The sequence below is a fragment of the Fragaria vesca genome, linkage group LG2 (assembly GCF_000184155.1).
Source record: "Fragaria vesca subsp. vesca linkage group LG2, FraVesHawaii_1.0, whole genome shotgun sequence".
Classification (NCBI taxonomy): domain Eukaryota; kingdom Viridiplantae; phylum Streptophyta; class Magnoliopsida; order Rosales; family Rosaceae; genus Fragaria; species Fragaria vesca.
Window position 1 is genome coordinate 18,639,786 of NC_020492.1, and position 22,093 is coordinate 18,661,878.

General features: G+C 34.9%; 4 protein-coding genes across 4 annotated transcripts in view; 1 reads left to right on the top strand and 3 right to left on the bottom strand.

Moving 5' to 3' along the window:
• LOC101297035 overlaps positions 1-1,299 on the top strand; it is an 11,373-nt gene extending 10,074 nt beyond the window's left edge. Inside the window, exon 7 of the mRNA XM_004292637.1 lies at positions 1,061-1,299. Coding sequence (XP_004292685.1) covers positions 1,061-1,299 — 239 coding nt within the window. The remainder of the gene's footprint in view (positions 1-1,060) is intronic.
• A 6,417-nt stretch (positions 1,300-7,716) lies between these two features.
• LOC101299345 (prolyl-tRNA synthetase associated domain-containing protein 1-like) lies at positions 7,717-11,672 on the bottom strand. Its single transcript, XM_004290799.1, has 12 exons — positions 11,522-11,672; positions 11,164-11,223; positions 11,001-11,054; positions 10,815-10,875; positions 10,575-10,651; positions 10,333-10,382; positions 9,902-9,984; positions 9,445-9,515; positions 9,213-9,369; positions 8,581-8,702; positions 8,401-8,499; positions 7,717-8,038 (listed from the first exon to the last, which is right to left on the bottom strand). Exons 1-12 carry the CDS (start codon positions 11,558-11,560, stop codon positions 7,964-7,966), a joined length of 948 nt encoding a protein of 315 aa, XP_004290847.1. The 5' UTR covers positions 11,561-11,672; the 3' UTR covers positions 7,717-7,963.
• An 865-nt stretch (positions 11,673-12,537) lies between these two features.
• LOC101297323 (peroxidase 3-like) lies at positions 12,538-14,056 on the bottom strand. The gene is made up of 4 exons (XM_004292638.1): positions 13,808-14,056; positions 13,460-13,651; positions 13,154-13,319; positions 12,538-12,947 (listed from the first exon to the last, which is right to left on the bottom strand). The coding sequence occupies exons 1-4, from the start codon at positions 14,024-14,026 to the stop codon at positions 12,538-12,540; spliced, it is 987 nt and encodes a 328-aa protein (XP_004292686.1). The 5' UTR covers positions 14,027-14,056.
• Positions 14,057-17,072: 3,016 nt separating this feature from the next.
• Positions 17,073-18,268, bottom strand: LOC101299633 (ethylene-responsive transcription factor ERF012-like). The gene has a single exon (XM_004290800.1). It carries the CDS (start codon positions 18,092-18,094, stop codon positions 17,390-17,392), a length of 705 nt encoding a protein of 234 aa, XP_004290848.1. The 5' UTR covers positions 18,095-18,268; the 3' UTR covers positions 17,073-17,389.
• Between the last annotated feature and the right edge of the window lie 3,825 nt (positions 18,269-22,093).

A 22,093-nucleotide genomic window follows, 5' to 3' on the forward strand; every position in this document is an offset into this window, starting at 1 on the left:
TCAAAATATTGGTACTCGATTTAACCTAAAAAGTAAAAAATGTTTATGAATGTCTTTATTTAAGTTTTTTTTTTACTTTTTGATATGAGTGTCTCTTTGGTAATTTTACATCCCACAAAGTCTTACATAATTTGTGTAAAAAAAAAAGAGACATGTATCTAGCGTTTAGAGATGTGTTATAAAATTTCTCATTCTTTAATCTTAATTGTGTGATTTTAGCGGAATTCCTAAGCTACACTTTTTGCAGGATTCCTTATGATTGGATTGAATTTGAATTGTCGTGTTTCTTATTTACTTTCTTTTGAATTCTCTTGTTTTTAGGCGATTTCCTGAACTAAGTTTCTAATGCAGAAATTTCTGGTTTTACCTTATGTGATTCTGGGATGTGTCATTTAATTTAGATTACTCATACGAGCTTGTAAAGCTTACCGGGTTCGTTGTTTACAACCCGGTGCACCAATCCATGGTGTAGAGGTTGATTTTGCAGGTGAAGATTTTCAAGATTGAGACATAGAGGTCTAGAAGCTGCTTCTTAAGAGTTGAATCTTTTATTATTATTGATTATCATTTGTAGTAAGCTCTTAGAGCGTGACCTTTACTTGGCTTCTAAAGTTATGTAAACGTCGGATTATATTATATGACCCTTTTTATTTTTGTTATCATGTCTTGAATTTGGATTTTTATTAATCCAAAATTCGGGACGTGACAAGTTCAGTTTAGCTCTGGAAGTAGAGTTATTATAACAACGAGAAATAGGCGCATGTTGAAGAAGAGGGTGCATGAGGATCATATATACAAGGTGGATTTGTTGTCATATCATCAAGCTCTTCGGCTGTTCCAATCGATTGCTTTTGAAGATGACTCTTCTAGAGAAGGTTATTCAAATTTGTCAAAAAAAGTGATAGATTATGCTGGATGCAATCCATTGCTCTTACAGTTTTGACTTCCTCATTCCTTCATTGCAAAAGTGAAATAGTCTGGGAAGAGGAATAGTAAAAATTGAAAACATTTCCCAACAAAAAAGTACATAATGTGTTGAGATTGTGTTATGATGGATTAGAAGACAACGAGAAGGGGATATTTCTTGATATTGTCTGTTTTCTCAAAGGGGAGAATATATTTGATGCAGAAAGAGTGTTGGAAATGCATGGGTTCTCTCCGTTGTCAGGAGTTGGAGTTCTCATTGATATGTCTCTTGTATCGATCATAAACGACCGTGTAGAGATGCATGATTTGTTGCAAGAAGTGGGAAGGGTAATTGAAGGTGGTATCGAAACGCAAAAGATTGTGGAATGCTAAGGATTGCTATCAAGCATTGCATAATAAATCAGTAAGATCCACATATTCATTAACATATTTTTCGAATTACTAGCTAGTTAGGAAGAATAAACACCAAAGAAAACTCATTTTTTAGATTTGCTTCTAGTTTTTTTGCTGATTCATTTTCTAGATGTATGAAAATCTAATGTTGAGTTCATTGCTTTCTATATTGTACGCTTGTTTATACTATGCTCTTGATTTGTAGGGAACTTCAATAGTTGAAGTCAATTTATTAGTGGGAACTTTTTACTTCTTGAATCACAATATTTCATAAGCTACCGAATATGAATGTTAAATTTTCTTTCTAATTTGCGAATTTAATTTAAGTTTTGATTTTTCTGATTACCTTATTATAAGGAGGATTAATTTATAGATGACAGTATGTATACTAATATGAATGTTTGCATATCCTCTTAATATAGACATGTCTATATATGTTGCCTATACCAAATATAGTTTATTAATAACGATCTAATTAATAATCACACCAAATTAACAAATAATTATACCAAATATTGTTTTTTGTTTTCATCAAGATCATTTAGTTAACTTCTTTAATCAAGTTGATTTAGTTGAAATAAATTAAATGCATTTATTTATGGAGTCAAATATTATAATAATTCATTAGATTTAAGGTCACAATTACGATATTAATAAAAAAAAATCATCTTTATGAATCAAATAGTTTTACACTTCTTAATTCACTATTATTTTTTCTTTTTACTTTATATATATATATATATATATATATATATATTCTCCATACAAACTTTAAGAAAAGAAATAAATAAAAAAATACTCTATCTAATTTATATTGGATGAACTATATATATTCAAATGAGTTCATATTTTTGAACTGAGTATAATTATATATATATATATATTTCACATTTTAAATTTAAGCATGAGTAATAGAAAAAAGTGGCTTCAAAAACATCTTTTTATAGAATAAAAACAAAATAATCTAGAGTCATTGGATATGAAAGAGAAGATTGTATTTTTACCCAAAAATGACATAACATGATTTTTTTATTTGATGATGTGGATATGTGACTTGGCATGTTATCTAGGATTAAGGCTATAAATTATAGGCCTTAATAAGGCCTAGAAACATTTACCTTCAATTAATCTATTCTTTTAATTTTTCTTTTACTATTTTGCTTGCAGAATCTTAGGAGCTTCAAACATTTGAATTTTAGAAATTCCCGACAAACTGACTGAAGTTCCCGATCTCTCTAGTAGTCCTAATATTGAGAGGATAGATCTAAGTTGGTGTACAAGATTGGTTGAAGTTCCTTCATATTTTCAAAATCTTGAGAAACTTTCTTATTTAGATCTGCAAGGTTGCGAGAATCTGAAAATCGTTAGGGGGATACCATGCAATATAGAAATATTAAGTTTGCATATCGTCATCAATTTGGTCTTGTGAAAAGCTTCATTATTGGATCTTGGTTGCTGTTCAAACCTTAAAAATCTTCCAAGTAGCAGCAACACCTTCTCCAATGAGTCTGATCCAGATTGTATCTACAATTTAGATCATCTTGAGTCCCTCGATCTTTCTCTATGTTCATTGTCGTCAGTTGTCGGACGTTTGTGTTCATTGAAAAAACTATGTCTCACTTGGGGCAGAATATTAGAAATCCCTGATAGTCTCATTTGCTTCACAGTGCAACAAATAAATCTAAGCGGAACCATGATTGAGAGCATACCTACGAGCATCAAGAATGCTTCTGAGCTGCTCATTCTGATCTTGGTCGATTCCGTGAAGCTTCTATCTTTACCGGAGCTCCCATCGCAGATAGAAGTATTGGAAGTGAGTGGTTGTACGTCATTGAAGAGCGTGGCAAGTTTAAGGAGTGTACTGATGCAACCTTAAGGACAATATAAGAGCATCTCCAACAGCTTCCCCAAAATTTCTCCAAAATGGAGAAGCAAAAGTCAAAATCTCCAAAAAAATTTTGCTCTAACTCCAAGAGTTTCCCCATTTTGGAGATTTTGGCATTTATTACTACAATTAAATATTCTACATCATTTTTAATTATAACAAAAAAGAAATATTTTATATCTTATTGTAACAATAAAATACTCAATAATATAATATACGATATATATACTGGACAATATATATATATATATATATATGCAATATGATTCTCAAGACTTGATGCATTACCCATGATTATTGAACATTCTAATTCTAAAAGTTTCGTTCAGGACTGTAGTGATGTATTATATATCTTGTTTTGTTTTGTGTCGGTATATATATACTATATATATAAATATATAAATATATAGACTATATATATATTATATATACATTATATATTCGTTATATATATATATGTGGTGTCAAAATATTGGTACTCGATTTAACCTAAAAAGTAAAAAATGTTTAAAGTATAATAGCTTTTATGAATGTCTTTATTAAGTTTTTTTACTTTTAATATGAGTGTTTCTTTGGTAATTTTACGTACCCACAAAGTCTTACATAATTTGTGTAAAACAAAATAGATGTGTATCTAGCGTTTAGAGATGTGTTAACAAAATTTCTCTTGTTCACGAGAGTTGAACTCTCAAACCAGAGTGTGCATTTTTTTTAAAAATAATTTTTTAAAAGAAAACTAAAGCTATAAACTCAAAATGGAACAGCAAAACGACATTTAATATTTAAAAATATTATTTGTGTTGTGTTGATTCGATGAGAACACGTAGTACTGTTAATTCCCTTAATTACTTTTATTTCGCTTGATTCTAAGAATTAGTAGATGAACAGCTGTAAAGAAAAGTTGTTTCAGGCCTGGGGGATGCAAATTTGCCGACCACCCTTTTGTGCCCACTATTGTGCCCACCCACCTATTTCAATGCCAAATGTCTTTTTTTTTTTAACCATCTCCAATCATGGTTACATATAAAATTGTAATAAATGAATTCTGTTTTTTTATATTTTAACTTTAACTCTTTTGAAAAAATAATAATAACAATATCTCCAACTCTCCAAATAAAGAATTTGTTGAAAAACAGATGGAAATAAAAACAAACAATAGACCCAAAAAAAAAACACAGATGGATCTTTTCTTATGTTTAACTTTGTATATCGTTTATATATGATATTTTCATTAGCTAGCTACATCATGATGATATATATTATCATACTTTTCATGAATGGTAATGTAACTCCACTCTTTGATTTTTATGGTGTTATAATTGTCAAGGATGGCTTGTTATTAAGTACATTTTATTGTTTGTCCTAATTCTTTTTGTTCTCTGCAGTTTTTTATAAACAGGTAAGAATCGATGGTTCCTTGAACCCATTCAAATAGGATATTGGGTGTTCTGAAAAATAAAGCAAAGACCCAGTATGTGGGTAATAAAAGAAAAAAAGAAAAAGGCTTGCACATGTTTGAAATCACCTTAAAAGAAATAATAAAGGCTAATTTTAAAAAGAGTTAAAGTTAAAATAAAAAAACAAAATTCATTTATTATAATTTTATATGTAATCATGGTTAGAGATTGTTAAGAAAAAAGACACTTGACATTAGAATAGGTGGGTGGGCACAATGGTGGGCACAAAAGGGTGGTCAGTAAATCCTAGGCCTAGGCCTGAGTCGGTGGACTCTTTAGCCTCCTATCAGGTTTGGGCCATTTCCTTGAAGTTGATGTTTGAACGTACAGTGAGAAAGCTTGCAGGAAGGAAATGAGAAGTGGGCTGTCTATTATTCCTTAACTAGAATTATACCTGCGCCTTGGCGCGGTCTATACATTTTGGATACGGGTGAATTACCGAGAATTCAATCAAAAATAAAGAATTTCTAATTTCTTAGGACGGTTTCCCTCGTTTGGATACTTATCTCATGGAATTAGCAATTTTCATGGGAAAATAATCGTGGAATTTAGGAGCTTAAATTTCCGACTTAAATTTTTCACAAAATAAGTGTCATTTGTTAATTCTCGTAATTAAGGTAAGTCTGAATACAAATTCTTGTACAAACAATGAAATTATCAATTAATGGGATTTAAATTCATAAAATTGTAATTCTCATGATTTTGAAATTTCTATGGACATTAAAATTATTTTATCCAAAAACAACGTTATGAAGCTGGTCAATATGTTAATTGATTGATAAAAATGTTTATGATATGTACTTCATAGAATGTTATACATGCAAATTATACTCGTTTGTTATACTGATTATATATTTAGGGTTAATGACAATATTGTAGTTTCTTAAAAATAACAGGGGCAAAATGGTAATTACACTGTTCACAAACACTATTCACATACTTGTGAACAGTCGACCAAACTTTGTTATATAGGTAAATAAGTAGGTGCGTGTTTATAACATATATCATGACAATGAAATGAACCTTCCTTGCTTGTTCAATTTTGAAATTTCATACGAGTGTCTTGAGGGTCATGTTTCATGCATGTACGTTCTTTCTTGTTTGATCGATCTCTCTCCCTTTTTACCCTCGATAACTAGATTCTCTACTCCACCAATCGTCAATCGAGTTGGTACAACCACTCATATCCTGCTCTCTTCGTTTCTCTCTTTTTCTTCGTTGATTCACTTGATTGCCAAGTAAAATTCTGAGATCAATCTCATAATTCTAACCCAAAGTTTGGTCATGATGTTGATGAAAATGGTTGATTTTGGGGGTGCAAATTGGATTTGACTAGGGCTGTCCTTGCCTAATTAAGAATAGTTGTTGTACATTCAAAATTTATCATCTCGATTGAAACGACCAAAATGGAAAATCTTGCTATTATTTTTGACAAAAACATAAGCATGATAAATCTACAAGGACCGCACAAAATACTAGTTTGATAACAACGTACATCAATCAACCACCAATTAGAGTTAGACCTTAAAGCATATTTAGCAGATTCTCTATTTTAACTCCTTAGCTATTTTAAAGAGCGTGTTTAGCTTTTCTGGATGTTTTAGGAGCTCCAGCAGACTAGCCAAACTTAAACTATTATAACTTTTAGCTATCTCGCTAGCTATAGCTATATTTAGCTAGCGAGATAACTCAAATGAGGCTAGCTATAATTTATTTTATTTCTTCTAAGATATTTTAGGTGATATATAAGTACATTTAAACTATTTAATCTTTATTTTAATGTAATGCTAGTTAAAATAGAGAGAATTGATGCATACAGATTTCTAGCAACCCTAAACCTATATGTTTGAGTCTTCCATTTTATCGCATGGTAGACTAGGATATGTTAATTACATTGCTTTGCGAAGACTAATTAACATGGATCATTTATCAAACATAAGTGTGAAACTCGGTTTGAGACAAAACTAACAAAGATCATCTTTTAAAGAAAGAATGTGATATATGTGATTTGAGATCAACGCGAACAAGAAGTGGTATTAAATACTTCATAATCTTTGTCGACAACAATACAAAATATTGTTGTGAGCATCTGCTAGAAAACAAAGATGAGAGAGTAGAGAAATAGGTTCTCTATAAAAATGAGGATGAAAATCAACTCAACAAAATATGGGGAGACGCCATTTTAACGGACAATGACTTTTTAAATAAGGTGCCCAAAAGGAAAAAAGAAAGCTCCATATGAACTATGGAAAGAAAGGTTATGAATCTTTCCAACTAGGCTTACTCAATTGGACACGATGTCTAGGCAAGAACTATCGAGGTAATGTACTTAAGTGAGCCATGCTCCACTAAAACCTCACCATCTTACCTGGTTGTGCTTGATTAGAATTACCAAAATGATTGAGTAGTAATCTTTAAACATGTTTAGAGTCAAAGGAAGTTTGATGTACTTAACGAGTTGTACAAGACCAGACATAGCTTATGTTGAGAACAAGCTATGTAGATACATGAGTAATCCTGGAGCTATGCATTGGCAAGCAATTGTAACGGTAGTCAAATACTTAACGTACACTTGAAGTTATGTGCTGCACTATACAAATATAGTTGTCCTAGAAGGATACAGTGATGCGCAGTGTCCTAGAAATCTTCTAAACGAACAATTATAACCTGATCCACGATAGAGTCTGAATTTGTCACATTGGACAAATGTGGGGGGAAGCGGCAAAATGGCTACGCCAATTCATTGAGGATATTCTAAGATGGACAAAATCTGTGCCTGTAATATGCATACATTGTGATAGTCAATCTGCAATTGGCAGGGCACAGAACACGATGTATAATGGTAAGTCAAGACATATTCGTCAAAGACATATATACCATCAAACAACTACTCTCTACTGGAGTTATCTTTATTGACTATGTGAGGTCAAAGGATAATATTGCGGATCCATTAACCAAAAGGTTAAACAGAGAGCTAGTTGATAGATCATCCAAAAACCACATCACAGCCAAAACTCTACTCCAATCAGTATTTGATATCAGAAGCCAAGCAATGTGTAATTAACATTCTAATATTGTGATTGGCTTGATTACGAACATGATCAGATGTACATAGGCATAGGTATACATACAGAACAGTTAATCCATCATAAAGAACAAAAGTACTGACAGGTTTCTTAAAGGATGCATCAAAGAAGTTTATATCTACTCTATTGAATGTCAGAAAAAAAACCTTTGAGTTAGCATATAGCTTTCAAATAGATTGGCAATCAAGAGGTACATAGATTGTTTCTGCATGGAATCAGTAAGAACGCTTTGGACGACAGTGCATCCCAGCATGGAATCCTTCCGTGTATGCAGTATTTTTGAATATCATCTGCAACAAAGATGATAACAAGTCTGAATCTTAGTTTAAGGCCCAGTTTGGTATTGAGTTTTGGGAATTAAAATCACTTATAATCATCATTTTAAATATATTTTTTGTTTGGTAAAATCTTAAAACCTGCTTATTTAAAACCTTTTAGTTTAAATAACCACGATTTTAAAAAGCATGTTGAGGGTTGCTTATTTAAAACTGAGTTTTTTAAAAATTGAGTTTTTAAACCACAATACCAAACTAAGCCTAAAAGTTTCTCAACAGATGTACACTAATAACAATGTTACAGCAACAGCTTCTTAATCATAGAAAATAAATGACTTTAAAATAAAAACATTTGACCATCAAAGCAAAATACTTACAACTGTGTTGTGCAATTCTGCAGCTAGTTGACTTTTAATTTTCTTCGATAACTCTTCTCCAAGTCCTTCTCCATGTTCCTTAAAGTTCTTCTCCGTAATCTGTAATGGCTTGATTCTGGTTAGCACATCAAAGAAAACTGCTTAAGTTGAAATTGTAGAAAACCAGAGTGTTATTGTAACCTCTTTCAGCAATAGAGAAGATGTTGACTCAAGTAAATCATCAACTAGTTTCCCAACATCTGTTATGTTGGCTGGTTTATCCTGGGATTTTGTAGCACTGACGGATGGCTTAGAAGTGCTTGCTGCATCATGAAAGAACGTTCGACTGGTTAACATCAATATCAATACATGGAAGCCTTTCAATACATACCCTTAGAATAAAATCAAAATTATACTTCATCATACACTGAAGTTATCGTCAGTTAAACACACTAGGAAAAAACACACAAGTCAATAAGACAAAGCACAGAAACCTTAGTATTGAGATAGAAATCACCAGACCAAAGACTCACAGGGAAGTTCTAGCTGAAAAGTAAAGAAATGCATTAAATTACTATAATTTGGGTTCAATTCAATTGGGGTCAATTCACTTGGATCCTTCAATCATATGGATATCTCTAAAATATTTTCACGTCTGTTTACACAATAGACCTTTAGCCTCTCAAAAAAGGATCTGGCCCTCTTCTTTTGTCGCTCACATAAAATCTGAACCTGAGACTGCCACTACTGCCAAGGAGAATTGATTTTGCATGTGAACTCTCATTCTATATATGATTATATCAACAATAAATCTCATCTACACATGATAGTACCTGCACTTTTTGTCGACTTGTTGCTCGCAGAAACTTTGTTTTCTGTAGGAACTTTTGAGGAAGCTGCTGTCTCTGGGGGATCTGGCAATACTACAGAACTCGATGGCACCAGAGATGCAAGATCAGGAGGTTGGTCCTTCCCAACTGATGGGTTAGCCTGCAACAGAACAGTTATGTTAGATGGAATGATGTAATATTCAATAATGAATGCTGATAACGGTATTCTAATTACCTCCAAGTCAACATATGAAGGGTCTCTCTCAATTGACTTGAGAAACTTGTCAAGACCATTGGTAGTTAATGCTGGGAACACAAATATATGTAATGAATCAGGGTTAAACATATCAAAGAAAAATAACACAAGGAATTCATAATCATTGCAGTGCCTGACAAATTTGTGAAAAAAAGATGTGGAAGTTCAAACGAATGATTAGAAGATTGGAAAATTATTGACAATGATAATAATTATAACAGTGCAACTTTCTTTCACAGACGAAGAGAAATAATAAAGGATAGGTATAATGACATCACCAAAGACTTCAAAGTTCAGGTAATTGGAAGTAGTGCCTAGATAACTAGAAGTAGTGGTTTCATAATTAGCAAATAACAAAACACTATTTTATACAGAGGAGATAGATAATAGGACTCTTCAATACATCATTCCATTCATCAAAACCAATATTACTTACAGATTGACATGTCATTCGATAACGGGTGGAAGAAGCAAAACTTCTGACTTTTAAATCTATGATCCAACAGCAGAGAGACATTGCTACAAGAAAGAGACAGACCATAAGAGAATTCACAACGAAAATAATAGATGGGCTGAACTATATCATGAACAGCATAATGAACAAGAACTCAGTTAGGGAGATAACTGTTTCCACCACTTATATCAAGTTTAAAATCAAAACCATGTCAAACTTATGACTTAGTGGTTGAAAGTATATTGGATTGTTACATAGGGAAAGTAGCATCAATCACATGGTAATAAGTAATTGGTTGAAAGACACAAAATACAATACTTTACGTTCGCAGCCAAGAGTAGCAACACAAGGATGGAAATTAATCAAGAGAAACAAGTTATATGAATATCTAAATGAAAATGAAAGACAAATACCGCGCAGATTCGTTCACCAGTGATAAAGGAGTAACAGAACCCGGTGGGACCTGGCAAATAAAACGCAAGATACAGCATCAGAAGAAGATTACAAAGATGCGCACACATACTTACTTCATATACTTTTGATAACTATCAAAATCATTATTATTATTATTATTATTGAAAACATGTATAGGACATCCTATTCAGTTTGTTTGAATCGAAAGTTCCCAGAAAAGTCAATATTAGCATATGCCAACCTGAAGTATCTCTCCCAGTGCTTCTTCAGGAGCCATTCTCAAACCACCTTTTCCCAAACCAAGCCTCACAGATAGAACTGCTCCGCTTTCATGTAACAAATAGAACTCAGTAGTCATTACATTATCGCCATGGCACCTCCAAAGAGCCAAACCATGTCAAAGACATGTGCACAAATACTTTCTGATGTCTAAACTACACATTACATTATCGAATGATTCGAATTAGGAAGACGTGCATACCTTTCAGATCTACTTTAGTATCTGCCAAAGCGGAAACAATATAGAACCTACTCTTCTTATCCTGCATTTACAAAAAAAACTGGAGTTTCTAACATACTCTGTGCATAACGCAGGAAAAAAAGAAACTACAAAATCCGAAATCTACGCAATGCACTTGCTGTTTAGCAAAAAGTTGGAGTACCATACCTTCAAGAATAAATTCTTACTGAGTCCACCTCCCAGATGTCCAACATATTTTGCCTGATCGAAAAATTACATTTTTGCCTCAGATTATCTAACTAAATCACATTGAAAACAAAGACAATAAACTACAAGTTTTGTTCTTTCTTTCTTTTCTCAATGTCTTTACCTGAGCCTCAACTGTCAAAACAACAGGATGATCATACTGGGAAAAATCAATCTCAAGCTCCTGATGAAACCAACACTATAGGTTAGTTCTGGGAAACTACATAGATGCATTTGTCTACATTCTCATAATTGAAGACATTGGAGCAAAGATACAGTCTTGCAAGCTATGCATTCATTTATCATCATTCAATCTATAGTTACTGAAATAAACCGAGCATCAAGGACATTGGGTCTTCTAATTGAGCTCAAACAATGAAAAGCTAGACCAAACAGAGACTGCACGGATCAAATTTAAAGCACAGTCCAATATATACAGAGAAATAGCCAGAGAGAGAGAGAGATTGAGGTAAAGGTAAGACCTTTAAGCGAGCAAGAAGCTGTTCCTTGGAAAGACCCATGTGATTGGTTTTGCAGAGCGGAGTGAAAAGGTTGATGGAGGACGGCGGTGAGAAACTAGACTCCGAACCGGGTTGGCAAGATTAATCGTCTATGGTTTGTCGGGTTTGAATCATAGATTTTAGACCTTATAGGCTTATATATGGACTATACAAGGAGCCCACTTTTTTTTGGTAACATACTTGGCCCAGTATATTGCTGACGAAATTTCCTAGTTAGACTTGAGATTAATTGTTTGAGATGAATATAGTTTAGGGTTCTTAAAGTCTTGAAGTATATTATAAAAAAATAAAAAAAATAAAAAACAATATAGCATATCGATCGAAATGAAAACATTACGAAGATATTCTTATTTTCAAATAAAAACGTCAAGTGTGCGTATAACACCATAAGTATGACATTAATCTGTTATAAAAACGACCAAGAAATGATAATAACACTTATTTATTCAATTTTGTGTTAACTTTTCCACATACAAGTTTTATAATGATATATCTTTTATTTTGTATGGGTGTACCTCCAAATATGGATATGTAATTAACTATAGTGTAAAGTTAAGGGTGGGGTTTTGAAATTCTCTTCACAAGCATATACATAGCTGCTCATTATAAAGATCATCCTGAAAAGAAAAAAAGAAGCCTCGTTCATGTTTATAAGGATAGGATCATAGCATGCAGGAAGATGACCAAGGACAATTTTGATACGCCGTTCATGAAAACCAATCGAACCCAACAAAGTTCCCGACTAGATAGAAGATGTTTTACTTAAACTGAATACAATTTTATTCGTTAGTTTCATATCGTACGTTCATCCAGTTGCTGACAAATCATAAATCTAAACAGACTAACCAACCTTTCCCTATGAAGAACAGGCAGATTATTAATCATTACAAAAACCAACAATTAACTAAGAAGAAGATTCAACAGACTAAGACCAACATGTCCGAAACCCCCACAACACGTGTAGTATTCCATCAGTATTAGTTGGAATTTACAAACCCACACTGCGTCCTAATCTGCCCAGATGTGCCTGTAAGGACTCCAATTGCTCCCATCCTCTTCATAGACTGACCAAACTCCGTGAAGAAATCATTTCCCTTGAGCAATTTCTGGACTGCATTGCTTGACACTTTGTTTGTGAGAAGCGCAGCGTCGGATTGGAAGAGACCCTTCTTCTGCTTAAGGATTGTGTAGAAACTATTGTCAAAGTTCTGGAAGCTTCCAGGGTCTAATTCTACAGTTGTGGTTCTGTCACCAGGGCCTTGGCATTGAGTCTTCAACAAGGCAGCGTATGTGGAGTCCATAGACGGGTCTTGATCTCCTTTTCCGGTGAAGTTGTAGAGCCGTTTGCTGAATAAATTGCAATGCCCAACGCCAATGCTGTGTGCACCTACATACGTAACACATTAATTAATTTATACGTGTTACATATAGTTTGCATTTACATATACATGATATGTTATTTCGTCATATTGTGAATCATGACTACATGCATTTTTATACACAAGTTTAATCAGAGTTAACAATAATCGAACAACACATTACACATATATATGGACTGCAACTAGCTATCTATTTGTATATATATATATATACCTGACAGTACCACAAGATCTTGCACAGTGAGACCTTTATTTGCAAAACTTTGTTTGAGTTGGGCGAAGTTGAAGAAAGGACTTGGAAGGTTGCCTGAGACCTCATTTGCTATCGACACATTGCCATCTCGTCTACCAGTAAGAACATCCCATTGTGATTTCTTGAACTGAACATATTATGGATGACACATAATTTGAGTCAGGAAACATATAAAAGGGACGAATTTCGTTACTGAATTAGTTATTACTGAGAGGCTAGCAGCTACCATGCTCGTACTGCATTTGTAGTTTTGTACAATGAACTTACTTGGAATGACACAGAATCCCTAGTCGCCAACGCGAGGATATCAGCACAAGATACAACTCCTGGGCATGCCTTCTCCAACTGTTCTTTTATATCATCAATAACATCAAAACCCTTCAAAGACAAGTTTGGAAACGAATCCCTCTCTGCAGTGTTATTTGCTGTTGAGCTCAACAAAACCGAGGCGTCACATCCCTGCAGAAACGGACCAAAAAGCCATTAATTCTAGACACTAATCAACTAATCAACTCAACAATTTGATAACATAACACACTACTCGTATAATCTCATAATAGTTAATCTCATAATAGTATGCATGCATGTTCAATTATTAGTGTTTAGATGGCTTACCCTAACAAAACAGTCATGGAAATGCATCCTCAGTAACTTTGCTGGCAAGTTGGGATTGGCGGAGACGTGGTTCCAAGTGGCGTCCTTGACAATCTGCTCTGCTCGAGGACATGTTTTCTTGTAGAAATTTTTCCTCAGGCTACCACCTAAGCAACCCCCTAGATTAATGCAAACAAGTATACAGACCAATAAGATCAGACTGATGTTATTAGCTTTCATTTTCAGAATCTTAACTGAGAGAGCCAAACTAGTTTAGTACTGCTTCACTAAAGAAGATATATAGCTATTGAATGTACTTGTATAGTTTCTAGCACAAAGTGATCCTTTTATAGTAGTTTTGGCTTGATGGGATCACCTTCCATGCAATTAAGCAATAGATACTCGTATAATTTCCGTTGATCAAGTCCAACCTAAATAATTAACCCAGATTCAAAATGCCAGCATTAGTAGCACTAGAGATAACCTAGCTACTTGCATGCATTGTAAAATCTTATACACAAGCTCCACCAACTTCATTAGTCTGCATGAAATACCAGTTGTTGTATGAACCAGAACTTGATGGCATAGTTAATTAAGCAATTGATTTTTAATGAGTTCCGCGATTCGTGATTACGCTAGGTTTAAGATTGACCTTGTATGCATTTATACGTATAAGATCGCACTGATGTTTGGCTGGTCAAACATTTTGTCTGCTTAATCAGCTATAGGAATCAATCAGGCTGACTTGTTAAACAGTTACCTGTCTTGAGCTGCTATCATTTTAGTTTAGATTTGATCGAACAGATTGCCAAAATTAAGGCTAAACCTCAACGGATAAACACCGCGGTTCAAGTCAACTTTCGGAAAATTCAACAGGAATGAAGATCGAGACGAGACATCGAGAAGGAGAAGGAGCTATACAATGCAATTGGTGCTGCAAATTAAACAGCTCAAGTCTTCACATATCGATTTTCTTATTTTCCCCCGACAAGCTATACATATAGATCATCACTTCAAAGTCACTCCATGCATACTGAGAAAGAAACAGTCTTCCTAGTTAAAGCCTTATAATTAATCGATGTCGAATTCATAAGGGTAACTTGAGGCATATATCTAAGGTTGTTTTCAGCTAGAAGTCAATTTTCATAAATGGTGTTTAGTACTTTAGTGATTAGTAGAGATTAACAACGCGTTAATGAGCTGGTGTGCCCTATACAAGAAGGTGATGAAATACCAAGCAAAGCTAGTCATCAGCCATGTGAGGATGGTTGACATAATGTCCTTTGAATCCATCAAAGAATGAAGTAGATAGAGGTTGACAGTTTCTCCCCAGGATTCATATATCACAGCTCAGTTGGGCTTAAAAATCCAGAAGAGGCCTAGGAGAAATGTACAGAAGAACATCAAAAGATTCAAAACCACCCCCTGACCGATACAAATTGCAGCCCAAGTTTACAGAGCAGCCTCATTTCGAAAAAGACTCGAATCGTTTCCTAATGGCATTTGTTAATAGACTCGAACCTGGTTAACTTTGTAATAATTTTTTCTGAGTTGTATATTGTATATCATGATCTAGTGACTTAAAAGTTGTCTGAGACAGTGAGTATCCCAACATAGAAAGGAGAATCAAGTAATCGAAATCTAAAGCTAAAATATAACTGTACATGTATAAGCCTTAGTTCATCTCATTATAAGAAAAGACATTGTTGTAACAATCATCAATCTGCAGCGTTGATTTTGTCCTAAAGAGGCCAAGCTTAAATCATTGAGCTCATGGTCAGTGTTGGATCTGAATGTTTGATGGATTTAACATGCATCTGGCTCTACATATATATTGAGAATCAGTGCATCACCCTTAACTTCAATACCATTATATCAAAGTTGTTAAGCCAATCAGCAAACCAGAATGGAATTATCAATTTTCCCTGATAACCAAATAATAGAACCCACATATAATCAAACAAATCAATCCCACCAAAATCCCCATTATAATGTTTTTCCATCAGTCCTTGTCTTTGAATTCCAAACCATGATTAATCATTATAATACCTCATTAGCATAATTCCAAAGGGATACAATACCAAATACAACAAAACTCGCTTACCAAACATCAAACCTTAGTAATATCAACAAAAATAGGACAATAATATAGATGATAGGAACATGGAAATTTGGGATTAGTTGAACCCTTTGGAGCTGAGATCACATGCTGTGTCTTCAATTGTAGTAATTTAGAGAATTGTCATTTAGGGGTGTCATGTGCTCTAAAAATACTAAAAATGAGTACCTGAAGGGTAATCCTATGTTGGCTCTTATGAGGGCCCAAAGTGCCCATATTTGTCAATAAAGGAGGTCCTTAACCAAAACACAGAGGTTTTTCCTAAAATGAGAATGGCCCATGGAGAAGATGGAAGAAGGGTGAAGAAGACCAAATGCAGTGTAAACTGTAAAGGAAAGGGAAACAAATGAGAATGGGACCCCATGCCATGCTCTCAGCCATTGCTCCTTTGAGGACAGATCATGTTCTTGGCTTGAACAAGTTCTTCAAACACTTGACCAGATTCAAATGCTTGCTCACAAACTGTCAAATTCATTGATTCTTCTGTAAGAAGTACATGATTAGACATATCGTTTCTTTTGTTTTGACACAGAAAACAAAAGCAAAGGCATATATCATTTTTGGTGAGTAATGTTCTCCCTGCGTTTTCGAGATATGGCATGTTACAATCTGAGAATATCAGTTCAAACTATGTTCAAATGACACGATCAATCCAAACTATATTGTTTGCAAGAAAAAAAGTTACTTCTAAGATATGTATTCTGAGGTACATACCTTTTTTCCGATTACAGTTCGGATATTGAGGGTTGAAGGGTTTCAATTTTCATTTCTTTTGTGCTTATCTAGTATAGGAAGAGACTTCCTTTCTAATTCACAAGTGTCTGGTACCAAATGAGGCATGTACAAGGAAGAAACTACAAAGACCTCTTGCAGGTGGAGCTGGTGTATCTGATTCTGATTGGGTCTAATGCAAGTCTCTGTTGTTCTTTTTCATTAAATTGATTTTCCCAATGAAGAAGAAATTAAAAAACTGAGAAACATTGTTCCTTGAGATGAAAACAAATTCAGATGGTTTCAAGTTTCCACAACCCTCCTCATGTTCCTCCTGGTCTTTGTTCCAAGTGAGACTGGCATCTCTGATACCTCCCCATACACAATAAGTGAGAGTCTCAGACTCTTCACATGAGACAAGAGCAATACATAACATGGGACATAAGATGAAATTGTTGAAAAGAAAAAATTCCCCATTTCTCTTATTCAATTACAATGTAAGACCATATATTAATAACATTGCATAATATTACACACTTTTGCATTTAACAATACATATCAATAATTCTAGAAACTCACATGAGATAGAGAGTCCAAAAAGATGTCTCTTCATCTCCATGTGAATTTCTTCACCTATCATTTGGAATGTAAAAGAATTTGGGTCACTGTCAGTAATATCTTCAAGTAATTTCCTGAAGATGATTGAATGAATATGAATTGGATTAAAAGAATATGATGTTGCTCTCCAACTGTTGGATGATTTGTCTCAGGCCTCAGCAGAAGCTCCACAAGCGAATATCGCTTTCTTCATAAAAGTCATAATTCATAGGTGGATCCAACAAGGCACCAGTGAATAAATCATCAAAGTTGTTCCATGATTCCATGGTGCACATTGGTGCTTCATAGTCTGCCTGTGGATTATGATCATAAGTGGCAGGAGTATAGGACCCAAATGAGCCCATCAGTGAGGACATGTCATCATCAACGAGATTAATCGATGGCGAGGATGATGACATTGATGGGGATGAGACCAGTGATGAAGAGGAAGAAGAGACGTCATTAGGAGGCGGTGATGGCGGAGATAAGGCTGTGGTGGTGGTGGCATTGTCATGATTGAAGCTATTAGCAGCAGCTGCAGCTGCTCTCTGAATGGCCTTGGGGCACATAATGGTATTTTCATGAGGAATAAACTGTGAGGATGCACTGCTTGGGAAGTTGAGATTGGCCGAGGAGCCTTTGAGGCACAAGAGAGCAGCATCATAGGCTCTGGCTGCTGCTTCTGCTGTTGAGTATGAGCCTAGCCATATTCTTGTCTTCTGGTTTGGGGCTCTAATCTCCGAGACCCAGGAGCCCCAGCTCCTCATCCTCACTCCCTTGTACTTCTTCTTCTTGTCCCTCGATGTTGTTTTCAACGAAGGCATTACTGGTTTCAATGGGGTCTCAGAAGCCAGCTGAATCATCTGCTCTGTCTTCACCATAGCTAATGAATGAGATGACAGTAAGCTTAACTTGATGATCAAAGGGTGGTGTTGATTGCTGAAGAAGCCTTGAAGCCTTGAAGGGGGTGACTGGTTGTGTGTCTTTGATCTCTAGGTAGGTAACTTCTCTGGTAGTTCTTGTGTGCAAGTGAAGATATGAATGAGATTGGGAACTCAATGTGATGGAGAAAGGGTTGCTATTTATAGACGTGTTGAGCTAACACACAGCTTGCCAGCAGATCTCTCTAGTACTCCAGTCAATAAAAAACAGTATGGCTATGAAAGTAACTCAATGACTATTAAATTGGGTGCATGACAGATATTTTGAAGTTTGCATAAAATAGAAAATAGATAGCTGTATATAATCAAGACTATGCATATCCTTAAATTTCCTTTCTTATCCTATCATAGTTATGATAATGTATATTAAGCTAGTAAATTACTGATTTACTGACCTCTTTGATCTGAAAATGTAAGAGTGTACATTTCTGTAGGAAGACACTTGGATTACATTTTGATTTGGGTGACAGTTGCATAACTGAAAGTAACAAGCAATCGACTCAAAAGTGTAAATCTTTTTGATTGTCAACAGAATATTTCAACATGGGATCTATATGGCTTCAATCAGAGACCAGCATGGAAAGGTTTGATTATCAAAGTAAATAATGTTCCCCCTGAGTTTTTGACTTAGACAACAAGTCACTGAAGCCAACCCTCCCCAGTTGACACCCAACACAAATGAGAAACCTAGAGGACAAATGGGTAACTTATGCACACATATATTTTTCATATTTTAGCCCATCATATTCTTACAGGGAGTGATGTTATTGCTTATGAAATTGATGCTTTCAATAATGCATAGGAGTATAGTAGTAGTATAGAGATCACTGAGAGAGAACCATTGGATTCCAAAGTCTTAGAGGCAGCTTCCAGGATCTGCAGGGTGATGCTAGCTTAAGCTTTTTTTTTTTGGTCAAGATGCTAGCTTAAGCTTAATAAAGGCTTTTTCACAAAGCAAACCAAACCCCAACCAAAACAAAACTCAAAATTAACGCGCATTCTACTACAGTAAGCCCAAAAATAGAAATATACTCACAGCTGGAGATTGTCTGTCTCGCAGAGCTCCAAAACCGCGTCTCATCTTCGTCTTCTTTCTTTCACTCTCACAGGCATATCACCAAACAGGTGGTGGGCTAGCTTCACTAGTAACACACACTCTCTCTTTCTTTCTCTTTCTCTCTCTAGAAAGTACAAGCTCAAGTGCAATTGAATAATCATGGTAAAGTCGCAACTGTGTGATGGGAAATCTTTGGGTTTGCTTACGCCTGCGTGTCTTGACTTTAGCTGTGGTGGCTGTTGGGTTTATCAAGTTCGATGTGGGATTCATGGATTCTCTTATTCTTCCCCTTTTTTTCTACTTTGGAGCAAAATGCCAGCACAGAAAGACGAACATGCATGGTGCATGGCATGGAGTGTGATGGTGTAGGAAACACGCTCTTTTCTTCTGAAACAAAGTTGGACCCTAGTTTTCATTTTCGCTTTAGACTACGAAAGCTACTTTGAAAGGGCTGAGACCGAGTGATGCAACATGCAGTGAGATTATTTTATCAAGCTCAATTTCCAGCATAGCAGCCTGCCTGACTCCCTGGTCGATTAAAATGACAACGCCTTCTGGTAGAAACCCTTTTTGTAAAACCCTTTTCATGTTTCAGTAGGAATGTCAATGAAGAGTGATCTAGATAGTACGTACACATTTTAAATGTACGTAAGAAGTGAGGGTCAATATTAAGGTAGAACAGTAGAAACAGATACTAAGCCGAACACACATGAACACTAAAATGTCAATGAAGCTAGCGTTCACATATTCGTTTAGATTTGTTACGCCTTATGCAAAAGGAGATCAAAACGTCATAGTTAACAAGGTGAAAATGTTAATGGTAATACAATGACATACATTACGAGCGTAATGATTTTGTTAGCAAAACTTTGGGATGTTATGTCATGTAAACCATTTCCATGTCACACAAAATGGTAGTCTTAAGTTCATAAGGTGGCCGGAGATATCAAGCTGAGGGTAACCAGGCCATATATCCTCTATAAATCTAGTTCTGATCTTCGATTGCCATTAACATCTGGTTTTCCAACTTACATTACACAAACAAGAATTCACATGTCTAAACCATTCTTGTTAAATGCGATGAAAGGGTCATAACATATAGTATTGTAAGAGAAAATATTAATTCTAGAGCAATATTGGAGCAAACATCCCAAGTCAAAATCTGGGGGCAATATTGTTATGATAAGCTAGCTAGGGTGTTTAACTACCCAATACCCATGTGTAACTAACCCTAAACCCCCAAAACATCATCTAGATAAGCTATGTGAACAAGGGTCTGCAACTTTTTCCATACCCACAACCTGTCCATGTGATCAAAGACTAGCTACACAACTTATATATCCAGCTGCTTTTCTCATTTGCAGAAGCATCACAAAGTTATTGCCTGCAAATTTTCTCAACTACTAGCTATTTTAAATCCCAGATTCTGAATTTCTTCAAGAACTTTCTCATTCAATCATGAATTATTACCACGCACATTAGCAATTAAATATAAACACACGCAGAAAAGAAAGAACCAGAGAGGCTAGCTATAAGCTTTATTGAATGTTGAGCAGAGAATTTGCATCCCCAATGATAATACATGTGTGTGAAAAGAATAGTGTCGTCAATCCGTACGAGTCCATCTCCCTCCTCCCTCCTTCCTTCCTTCCCCAGTTTTTGTTTGAGTCTTTCACACTCTTAAAGCTTGGCATCTTCTTCTGATGATCTTTCTTAAATTAATTAGTACAGCAGCATTGTTTTATTTGTACAGAATTAATATCGAAATTAATGAATATGTTTTTCGATATGATATATATGAATTTTCCTATCAGGTGGCTGACAGTATGATTCGTGATGAAATAATGTGGAATTATTTTAAGACCAATCTCACATGCTAAGCCACACTAGCTCTAATCTTTTTATTTTATTTAAAGATTTTCAGAAATCCTGGAATCGAAGCAAGACTTGTTCGTTTTAGGGAAACTATAAGGAAATTTCATTAGTATATTTCATGACCTAATTTGCTTGACCTTCTACAAAATCGCATGCTCCCACTAGGATTATTCACCTTATAACATAGTAAATTAAGCATGTATATATGAATGTCAAATGGTAAATTTCTTTGACTTTATGAATTCTTCTGTTCTTGAAGGACCAAATGAGCTGGTGATGATCGAGATTCGAGAATGCAAAAACTAGAACTGGGTCTTATATAATTTTATTTTATGAACTCCCAAGTAGGCACGGCCTGATGTTTGTTTTATGATTAAGAATATAATTTGACCATGTTATTCAAAGTCTCACAAGTGGTTTTGGGAACTGAGAAATTATTAGTTCTTGTTCTTTTTGTGAAGAACAGGAAATGGGGATTTTAGAAGTAACAAATGCTAGCTGAAAGCCTGAAAGGCCTTCTCTTACTTGGAAGCTGCCTATATGTGAAACCAACGTCTCATATTAATTGTGTTGGTCTGGATGTGAGTTGTATTCAACATCGACGATGTGACTTCAAAATAAGCATGCAGGGATAATCAAATGCACATCACTTTCCAATTCAATTTCTTCATCCTGCATGGTGTTGTTTTCTTCTAGGGTTATGAAGTATCAGTACACATTACTATTGGCACTTGAAATTTTAATTTGACACCCAAAGAACCAGGAGCACCTTAGTCAATATGGTAGACCATATAGTCACACAAGACATCTAAACAGCATCTTAGGCTGCTTCTAAAGTCTTTGCAATGTAAGAGTCTATGCAACTATTCGACACAAAAGCTTACGTTAGAATAGTCGATGTATGTTAAGCTAGAGCATTTATGCGTATGCTCATTTTGTTACTTGGTTTCAAAATCATAACCTCTACTCTGATACCATGTTAAACAACCGACGGAACCCATAATCTT